Below are 11,254 nucleotides of genomic sequence, written 5' to 3' on the forward strand. Positions count from 1 at the left end.
CCACAGTGACATCTGGCGGTAGCTCTGATATGCTGAGTTGCTTGAAATCTTTATATGTGGGTATTTTGCAGATTCAGGTATTAGATACTTTACTATCCAGCCCTTCTGAAGTGATCTGATTGGCATCTTAAAATTCAGGATGATTACCATCAAACATTTTTGCAGTTTCCCACAGCACAGAAAGTATTGAATAAATGAGTAATTCCTCAGTGTTTACCTAATTTTGCTGCTTAAATAAAAACAAATGCATGTGTCTGTGAAGGAAGCTATTTACAGTTAAAGCCTTTCCTGTAGAATTTAAAAGCAGAATGGCATGGTTTATTTAGATCCGATTTTACTAACAGGGTAGATACCAAGTAGAGTAGATGGGCTCAGGGACCACACATGCATGCTCTTGCTGTGTGAATGTATGCAAAGTCCACAACCAGATGTCATGATGCTATGTTGGCTCATTTAGGATCTAATCCTGATTAGGCCTATATGTAGCAGTATAATGTAAAAATATGAGCCATTACAGGCTCAGGTAACCCTTGCAAGGTTACCACAGAAATGGTTGTAAGGGGTTGCTTGATTCCTCATGCTATAACATCTTGGGCTCGTGTTAAGTCCTATCTAGAAAATGTCTGGAAGAAGAAAGTCTGTAAGAGATACTGGCTAAAGAAAAGGAGAATGCAGTTTCTATCATGGCTTGACTCCATTAAATTGTTTAATATTCTCTCTCCTGTCAAATAAGTTAACGCCACATCACATACTGTTCTGATATATAACACGTTGTGGCTGTACCTTGTAGAATAAAGTGCTTGCAAGATAGGACTATATTTATTCTCTTCACGGTGGATCAAAACTTGAGTTCCTCATTCGTTATTTAGTTCTTGTTCAGCTCCTGTAGACTCGGTAGATTATTTTTTTTTAATTAAGTTTGTGAATTCTGTCACTGTTCCTTGGATGGCAGTTCATTTTATGGGTATGCACCTATGGAGCTAAGCACTGCTTTCATTTGATAGGATAATAGCAGCCGTTGGTCCTAAAGCTGCAAAGTTTAACCTCAGGGCTAATTTTGTTCTTTTCTGTAAGATATCTGTGTGAACCCAAATACTTATGCACATAAAGAAGAATCAGTTAAATAAATTTGTTTAGGCACAGGCATAAGAATATATTGCATTTAAATAGCTACTCATTAATATGGATAATGGTAAACATTCAAGGGTTTGGCATCTCAATCAGATAATATAGTGTAAAATTCACTGTAATTGGTGAAGAATAAAGAGTGTCATTCGAATGAAATGCTACAAATTACTCATTACGGTTAGTCTTTTAGGCAAAACAGCTTTTATGAATAGTTAATTGATCAGATAAATCTCAAAATTATGAAAATAAAATTAAGTAATATTGTTTTAGTGTTTGTGATGCATGACTGCTGGAAAAAGTTTAATAAGCTTATTTTTGTGGATTCAGGTTAACCTTAATACATTCGTATGTACACAGAAACAGCGCTTGTAGAAGCGATTTCAGTTATGTGGAACTTGAGTGGTTTTTTTTAACTTCTTACTCTTTTTCTACATGTTTCTTTATGTTTATTGAGCTTTTTATTTGTTTTTCTTCCTGTTTAACAGGTATTATAGAGACTGCTGATCGACTGGACCGTGAGACTACTTCCCATTACTGGTTAACTGTTTATGCAACAGACCAAGGTGTTGTGCCTTTATCATCTTTCATTGAAATCTACATAGAAGTTGGGGATGTTAATGACAATGCTCCTCAGACAACAGAGCCAGTGTACTACCCAGAAATCATGGAAAACTCRCCTAAAGATGTATCCGTTGTTCAGATTGAGGCATTTGATCCAGATTCTAGCTCAAGCGAGAAGTTAACCTACAAGATTACTAGTGGAAATCCACAGGGATTCTTTTCAATAAACCCCAAAACTGGTAAGTACAACATAGTGTTTTGTGTTAAGTATGAATGAATCTGTGAATTATTTTGTGTAAATACATTAAACGAGTAAAATCAAGATCTCTAGTTTAATGTTATAACCATACTTTCACGATGGTTACGGATATTACCTGGTATCTTGGGCTGGGTTGATAAGAGCAAGTCATACAGACCAGTAGAAGAGGATCTGGGAGTGAAACAGTTTAAATAAAGTACTTGACGTCCTTGACGTCCTCACTATACGTATTTTGGGAGGTTTAGTTCAAAGTAGCACTGCTCTAGGCTGAGCAATGCGCAATTGCATTTGGAGTGCAATAAGTATATTCTTGTAGTATATCTTTTAGCTTTRTTTCATCAAAAAGGAATCTGGTTCATGTTTTCTGAAACCTGTCCATACTGTGAACCGAAGCATAGCCTGTAGGGACAATTGGGAGATTTCCTTCAAAAGTGCAATCCTGATGTGAAGCAAAATACTAGATGATTTAAAACCTACTAGGCACAGTGTTCTTAGCAGTCTCCTTAAAATTTTCATGTATGGATTTTTGTCACAATGCTGGCTATTTTATAACTGTAAACTTGCTTGACCCACAGTCAGAAAGGGCTATCTGTGTAAGTAACTCTTGCCATTGTAAGACATACAAAATCTAGATGATGATGATGATTGTAGCTGTGGTTGGTATACAATGAAAAGAAAGAGTCTTAGTTCAATAGTTTGTAAAGCTTCAGAAAAAACAAGCTGAGGTTTCAATAGCAAAGTACAAATACAAGAAACAAGTGACATTTTCGTGACTCTGAATTACAAATACTGAAAATGTGCGCAGGGCAGAAAGACAGGAAATTGGATACTCCATTTTAACTGAAACTGCACAGTGGACTTCAATGCAAAGGTTGCCAACCGTCCTTTGCTTGTGAATGAACACAGAGAAAGCAGTACCTATACTGTTTTTTTTTTTTTCCCCTACAAATGTTTTCTAAGGGTGAAGAGGAACTTACTAATTATATTTTGCTGGGCAGGGCACAAATTAGCTTTTCATATGATGTGTTTAGATACTATTTCACATTGCACATTTCAGGAGATGCTTCTGATTCATTCAACCACAAATTCCTATTAAGAATCCAGAGAGTTTTAGACTGGGAGTGTGCTAGGTAGGTATAGAGAGTAATTTTAGTCTCTTACAGTAGGTAACAGGGAGGAATACAGGCCTTTTTCTGTTTAGCTGTCGTTCATTCATGGAGGGAATTGCAGGGAATCTAAAGAGGTAAAACTATGGGTTAAAAGTATGTTTTGAAGGTTGTGGTGTTTAGATTATAGCCTTAATACTGTTTCATAGGGTATGAAAAATTTGCCTGCTGTAGCAGCTGAGACTGCTTTGTCAGCAAAGCTCTTGAGTACAAACACAAATATGTCATTTGGGTTATTTGTGACAACAATTTCTTTGCCATCACATGCTGCATCTATACGAGAAGATACTGCCAAGAAGGATGCATGAAATGGTCATAGCAACAGATACTTAGAATAGTTGGGGCCTAAAACTAAATAGTATATTTAGGGAAGTGTTGGTTTTAGAACAGAGGCTGCCTAACGGGAAGTAGAACAGTACAAATTCATAAAGCACTTTAAAGTGAATGCAGTAACTATTAATGATCTTTATTTCAATTTCTCTCTCTTYTTCTGTACTTACTTCTAACTCAAAAGGAAAAAAAAATGTTCCTCACTTCTGTCTCTTCTTTTTCTTTCTCCTCTCTTTCTATTCTCAAAAAGTACTGTCTCCCTTCTTCTACTTCAGCATCATAGAATCATAGAATTGGTAAAGTTGGAAGGGATCCCTGGAGATCATCTAGTCCAACCCCCCTGCTCAAGCATTTCTTATTTCACTCAGTAATAAAGATAAAATGGGAGTAAACTCACCTGCAAGCTGTATTGAAAAAAACTATCTGCTTTAATTGCAAGGGAACATACCTGCATTTATTCCTGATTGTATCATTGGCCGGTTATTTTTTGTTGCTGCTTCGTCACGTTTTTATACCATGTTTTCTCCTCTTCTCTGTTCTGTTTATTCTTGTCCTTTCTGATTCTTCTCTGCCTTCTATATCACTATGTAGCASTTTCCAAATTTTGTAACAAAGCGCTTGTGTATCTGCCTCACCTGAGTTTTGAGYTGAAGAAACACCTTGATTCCTGTGTTATAGATGGAAAGATTAAGGCGGAAAGGGATTAAGTGACTTGTCTTCAAGCAGAGTTTGTAGGCAGGAAGCTATTGTGTTTTGAAAACTGTCTCAGTTAAGTTAGAAAGTTAGCTTGCGGGAGCTTACACAGTGGATGGTGAAGTGATAAGGAACATTCAATAGAAAACTAATGCTAGAAACTCTCCTCACACAAATCTTTGTTTTTATTGTTGCATGCATACAGTAGAAGTAAGGAATCACTATAAAGTACTTCACAGCCCCATATTAAATGGAAAAACAAAAGAAAATAAATGGATTTCAGAACATGAGTTTGAGAGAAGGAAAAGTGTTGGTTTTTAAAAAAGTTTAAATCACAGGAATGGGTAAATTAATTGGTGTCTTTGCTACTGTTAAAATTCTAATGCTTGCTAGACAAACATAATAAACATGCAGAAGAGGGAAAGGGGAAAAAGTGTGTGGAGGAGGATGGAAGAAAGGAGACACCTCTTTAGCTGATTTCTGCTGTGTTTCCAGAGTGCATTCAGATAAGTTCGGTGAAAAGCAAATGACTGGCTCATAAATATATATTGTCTATATATTGTATAGGAAGTTGGATTTCATGGGATGAAAGGGACTGTATTCTGTTTTCCTGCACCTTTGGTTTGCAACTGTCAATCTACCCTAGATACTCATGTAGTGATCAAGATGAGTTTGGATTGAGGTTATCAGATTTATTACTTGCCAGGTCTCTCTTCTGTCTCTTACAAATCAAGTACGTTTAACCTGAATAGGTCTTATTTAAGGTGAAAGCTCTTTCACTGGGATTGGAATGTTGCAGAGTTTGAAAAGCTCTTTTAAAAAACATTAGTTATTATGATAGTTACAGTGCAGAATGTAGTTTACTCTCACTTAATTAAAATAGGATTTAGCTGAAAAGAATATTAGACTGGATGCATTAGTGAGATCATATCCTGCCCGGTTTTCTTATACGGACATGTTACCCCTTTTTGCTCTCATGACAGCTATCACACTGTAAGCTATTTGTTAAAGGGAGAGAAACCTTCATAGGGCCCCAAGTTTCATTTCCAGCCAAAGGGGAGATAGAACTGGAATATGGATTAAGTCTTTAACTGTATCTGATAACAACTTTGAAGGTGTTGAAGGAAAAGAATCAAATGCATTATATGTTTGTTACTTTGGGTCATTGTGCAGCCTCAAAGGCAAATCAAGTACTGAAGTCATAAATAATTAAATTATTAGTAACAGCATTCCGTCCAAGTCGAGACAAGACTTAAAATAGGTGGTGAGTGCTGAAAATACGTTTCAACTGATACTTTGCTATTGTTTCCTCTCCAGGTCATGGATCATCTGTTTTTTTTTTTTTGGTCTTTTTATAGAATTAACACTGTGATGAGCCATAACACTATCACGTGCCCTGACAAAACTCTTGCATGTCATAGTAATACAGATAATAAATAGCAATAACCTAAATGTAACCTACATCAAGTAAAATACTGTTTTCTGCTCTCTGTAAGTAGCTAGTTCCTTTATAGACCCTTATAGCCTCTAAACTAAGGTGTCTTTTCCTTGTCCAACAATCCTGAATTTTGAGATGGAGAAAATGATTGACGTGGACCTATCTAGGGTAGCTCATGTTTTCACAGAAAGGAGATTTATTTTCACTACAAGAATGGTTGATTAAATGAGCYTGTTACCAAAAAGTGCTACTAGTAGAAGTGGTATTTGCATACTTCTGAAGGAGATCAGTTTCTCTTCAGTAAATACTCATATTCACTTGAAAAAAACTTTATTTTAAAGTAATTATTAAATTTTTGAAAATAAATTGTAATACCTTTGTATGTAGAAATGCTATATTGCTGTTTGAAACAGGAAATTTAACACATTACATCATATGACATATTTGGTGATCTTTTCAGATGTAGCGGACCTTTGATCAAAACAGACAAACAAAATATCATTTTTTTTAGTTCTGGAGTTCACATGTAATGAAAAAAAGCTGCTGTACATATGAGCTTGCCAAGTGAAATAAAAACAGTTATCATAGCACTATTTGCAGGAAAGAATCAGTGCAGAGATTAATTGCACTACTGTCATGCTCAACCTGAACACAATGGTAGGAAAATATTTAAGTTACGGTAACTGCTTTATATCTAATATTTAGTGTAGGATAGTATATACTTACTAAACATCTTGCAGAGTAGCTTAAAATTAAGTATCATAGAATCAGTAAGGTTGGAAGGAACCTCTGGAGATCATCTAGTCCAACCTCCCTGCTCAGCAGGGTCACTTAGAGCATGTTAGACAGGGTTGCATCCAGGCAGRCCTTGAATATCTCCAGAGAAGGAGACTCCACAACCTCTCTGGGCAACCTGGTCCAGTGCTCCGTCACTCTCACAGGGAAGAAATTCCCCCTCACGGTCAGGCAGAACTGCCTGTGCTTCAATTTCTGCCCATTGCCTCTTGTCCTGTCACACGGGACAACTGGAAAGAGGTTGTCCCCATCCCCTTGACACCCTCCCTTCAGGTACTTGTCCACACTGATAAGATCCCCCCCTCAGTCTTGTCTTCCCCAGGCTGACCCTTGTACTTGTCTTCCCTAGGTGCAGGACTCTGCACTTGCCCTTGTTGAACCTCCTGAGGTTCCTCTCTGCCCTGCTCTGCTGCCTGTCCAGGTCTCTCTGAATGGCAGCACAGCCCTCAGGTGTGTCAGCCACTCCTCCCAGCTTGGTATCATCAGCAAACTTGCTGAGGAGGCACTCTGTCCCCTCATCCAGGTCATTGATGAAGGTAGTTGAACAGGATGGGAGCCAGTACTGAGCCCTGGGGGACGCCACTAGCCMCAGGCGTCCAGCTAGACTCCGTGCCACCAATGAAGACCCTCTGAGCTCTGCCTTTCAGGCAGTTCTCAGTCCACCTCACTGTCCACTCGTCTAACGCACACTTCCTGAGCTTCTCTAGGAGGATGTTATGGGAGACAGTGTCAAAAGCCTTGCTGAAGTCAGGGTACGCAACGTTCCCTGCTCTGCCCTCATCTACCCAGCCAGTCATTCCATCCGAGAAGGYTATCAGATTGGTTAAGCAGGATTTCCGCTTGGTGAAACGCTGCTGGCTACTCCCGATCACCTTCTTTTCCTCCATGTGCCTGGAGATGACACCCAGAATGAGCTGTTCTGTCACCTTTCCAGGGATGGAGGTGAGGCTGACCAGCCTATAGTTGCCTGGGTCCTCCTCCTTGCCCTTTTTGAAGACTAGAGTGACACTGGCTTTCTTAAATAGGGAAGTAATTGACCGAAACTAAAAGGCTCTGAATCCTTCTAATGTATTTAGATGGAAGAAGTTGACATTGGCAGTCCTTGGTAGCTATTTTGATAGTGCCACCACCATAATTAACTTCACCACTCAAGCTGGAGCAATTGCACTGAGGATGTAGGAAGATTTGTTTAGCAGCACTTACAGATTGGTCTAAAGATTATATAAAAGTAGGCAAACTCTGAGTCTTGTAATTTGGAGCTCTGACTTTTTTCCTAGTAAATCTAGTAGAGAGTTGTGATTTTTCACTCTTTATTATAGGTAAGATTTGTTTGCTTGTGTGAGTTGTTGTTGTTTTTTTTTAACACTTTGTAATTATAACAAGTAGTAAGGTCAAAGAGTTTGAAACTTAGTTGTTAGAATGCCCTTTAGTTGCTGGTCTTTATATTTTAAGATGTTGGAAAGCCCTGTTGTAATTTTGTGCTGTTAATATCAAAGTAAAGATCTTAGTGAAAAGTAGGAAGCTACCTATGTGCTCACTTGAAAACATAACTGAGAAATAAGAATGTGTATTTTTCCCAGGTGTTTTATTCATAATTTGCCACTGCTTGAGATTTCAGGTATGGCATTTAAGAGGGAAATGTTTATAAAAACTTCTTAAAATCTCTCTGTACAAATAAAATTTGACAAACAGCCTGCCCACCTAGACACAAGTATGGGTAATATCCATCGGTTCTGTCTTAGAAAGCAGCAAAGAAATGGGCAAATAGTGGATGCTTTAGGGAGCAAGCAAGAAGGTGTTTCAACTGTAAGCCATTGGTTCCACTCCAATCTAGTTGCAAATGTGTAAAATTTTACATCTTACTGGAATCCTTTCCCTCAAGGAGGTGATCTTACTTTATCATCTGCTTTTTTTAAAGGACTGTATTCATATACCTAGAACAAGCAAGGAAAAATATGAAACAATCAATTTCTTAATCTTAGTCTCTCATCTCTGCAGATGTTTTAATAACCCTAGTAAAGGCAGTACATTTATTTCAGACTCAGACCATAATGGAATTTTTGAATGCTCAGGTAGTATTTGTTTTAGATCTGGATGTTAAATAGTTAAATATTTTTAAAAAAACCAAACAAACAAAAAAACCACACAAAACTTTAGACAACTACATAATGTCCACACTGGTCTCTCTGGGAGCCTGATTTCCTTTGGTTTCTAGACAAGTCCAATAGTGCTTTGGAAAACAGATTGTACTTATCTGTTCAGCTATACACACAGTGAGTCACATTCACAGTTGTGTTTGTGCGAACTTTGAATATTTTAGTTTTGACATGAACAGTCATTTTCAGTGGGCAAATGTATTTTTATTCGATTTATTATGCTTTTGTATTATAGTATCTTAATCTTCTTTATTACTTTGGGGAGGTTTGATGCATGGCAATTGGCAGCATAATTGTAGTTATTCCTAGATGGCGGAGCAAATATTTAGTAGGGCATCTGCCAGGAATAACTGATGATACCATTGTCTATAAGTGTACATTTATATGAGCTGTTTATGAATGATGATTCATAATAAAATGAATATATGGATCATGATAGCTAAATGCTAATGTATATTGGATTAATGATTTAGAAATGGATCGGATAGTGCCAGTTCAGGACAGAGCTGTTATATTCGTTTGAATTGAAAAAAAATTCCTTTTTTTTTGCTTGAGAAATTGAATAGGAGAGCATGCATTAAATAGAAACTTTTTTTTTTTTGTTGTTGGACTTGATAAGAATTATAAAGGCAATATACAAACTAGTTTGCAATTTAAAATGTATACTTGCAGTTCTACAGAACTTCAGACCTTCTAAGGGACTAAAATGGATTTTTTTTCTGTTATCACTTCCTGTGCTTTGTAGTTCTTCTGTATTTTTATCCTTGCAAACTCCCTGTGAATTCAGCTTTAACTGGTCAACCATAATGGCTCAGCAAGTCATATGCAAAACATGGAAATTTGAGAGCTGAAGAGCGCATTGTTAATTACTGCAGAACTAGAGCCATTAAACTGAACTCCCTGAACAAAAGGAGCTAGCTGAATTCCCCCAGGCCTAACTCTGCATCTCTTTTCTTAGGGATATAGTAGTTCTACCATGCCATGATTTTAAAAGATGATTACTCCTCAGTGATACAGGCTTTATATAGCTGATATCTGAAAGATTGCTTTGTTAAGGCGTCTGGAAACAAGCCTGTACTACTTCCTTGTAAGTGGCAGTGCATGCATTGGAGTGGCAAAAAACACATGTGTAAAGTGAAAGGCATTCCAGTGCTTGTGAGTATTACTGAGCGTTGGACTCCTAATCGGGCACCAATATATGGTGAGGGAAAATCTCCTGTACTCTTTTGCATTACTTTGTCCATATATGCAGGCTGGAAATAATTTTTGATTCTGTGAAATAAAATTTCTTCTGGCCAGATTGTTTACCCACTGCAACCCCTTGCCCCTCAGGACTGCTGCATTCCTTGTATTGACTAGATTTGGTTTGGGAAAGAGTCAGGGCTGAGTAGCAAATAACCTTGTCTTCAGGAGGCAGAGCTCACCTAGTGCAGCAACTGAAAGCAGTGACAGTGAATGAGGTCCCTTGCTGTTGCCCCATATAAGAACTTTGAGTCAAATTTGCAGGAATGCTGAGTGTAAAAGCATAGCTTTCTGTGCTTTTAACACAACTTGATATCAGAATGCTGTGTCCTTTTAAAAACTAGATTTGGTTTCATGACCTGGATAGGATAATTACTAAATGAATTTTGAGTCTTAACTCCCCAGTGCTTCAATTTGAAGGTATAAAATAGGAATTATTACACTACGCAATTGTTTGGGAGTGTTGTGAAGATAAATTCATTCATAGTTATGAAAAACTTAGGTATTGTCATGAAAATACCATGAATATTCCTGTGAGGAAATTAGTAATCCTTTGGTGTTGGTCTAAGGCTATTTAGATAAGATCTGTAGACATTTGTTGCATAAGGAAGTCTGACAGAAACAGGGAGTGAGTGCCCATTTCAGAACATACTGCAGAATGAGGCCCGAATCTGAGTATCTTACTGCACACATACAAGATAGGCAAATTAAGATGATTTGGCAGTCTTAACTCCAGAATTTCCTAGTTTAAGAGTGACTAAAACTGCTTTGTACAGAATGTGGTGTTACTTGATGTACCTTTTGCTCTTATTTTCTTTCTTTCCCTCCCCCTCCTTTCTCTTCTCTCAAGTTTTTGAAAGTACTTACACTAAATTGATCCTATAGCAATTTAGGATTGCAGCAGCCTTTGTTTCATAGATCTTACGACTCTTGAAAATATGCATTACAAAGCTACTGTCAACCTTCCAGTTAAATACTGAATTAAAAACATTTTTATATGTGCAATCTCACCATAGGATACTATTCTAATATATAAAAAAAAGTTCTGTTAAAGATTAAAATTTTYGTAATGCTTTGAGTGTATGGATGTTGCTCTTCGTTTATTAACCTCTAACAATCTTCAGAGCTTTGTGAAGTTATAAAATGCTAACTGCCAATGGGCAAATCATCTACTTCATATGATTATATCAATTTACACTGTTCCTAACCTTCAAAGCATTCATTTATTTATTTATTTTTGTGAGTGTGTGTATGTTGCTGATTTGGAGACTGAGTGAAGTGAAATAGGAAATGGGTACAGCTGCAAACAACTTCCAAGGGTTTCCGATAACATTGGAGAATTACTTAGTGAGGAAATGAAGGGCCAGTGACCGCACAATATGCCTCATTTTAACAAAGGAAATCTCTGTTTAACTATGTGTGCTTTTTTATTCCTTTTGACCTAACATTTTGGAACTTGAATAAAACAAGTACTACTGCATTACAT

General features: G+C 37.3%; 1 protein-coding gene across 4 annotated transcripts in view; it reads left to right on the forward strand.

Annotated features, from left to right (window-relative positions):
- The window catches only part of FAT1 (FAT atypical cadherin 1), a 114,324-nt gene that overhangs the window by 35,850 nt on the left and 67,220 nt on the right, over positions 1-11,254 (forward strand). For all 4 annotated transcript variants that reach the window (XM_085311324.1, XM_085311323.1, XM_085311325.1 and 1 more), the window contains exon 3: positions 1,614-1,928. In XM_085311324.1, coding sequence (XP_085167450.1) covers positions 1,614-1,928 — 315 coding nt within the window. The remainder of the gene's footprint in view (positions 1-1,613; positions 1,929-11,254) is intronic.

The sequence above is a fragment of the Rhea americana genome, unplaced genomic scaffold (genome assembly GCF_003343005.1).
Source record: "Rhea americana isolate MKP2758 unplaced genomic scaffold, rheAme1 scaffold_34, whole genome shotgun sequence".
NCBI lineage: Eukaryota > Metazoa > Chordata > Aves > Rheiformes > Rheidae > Rhea > Rhea americana.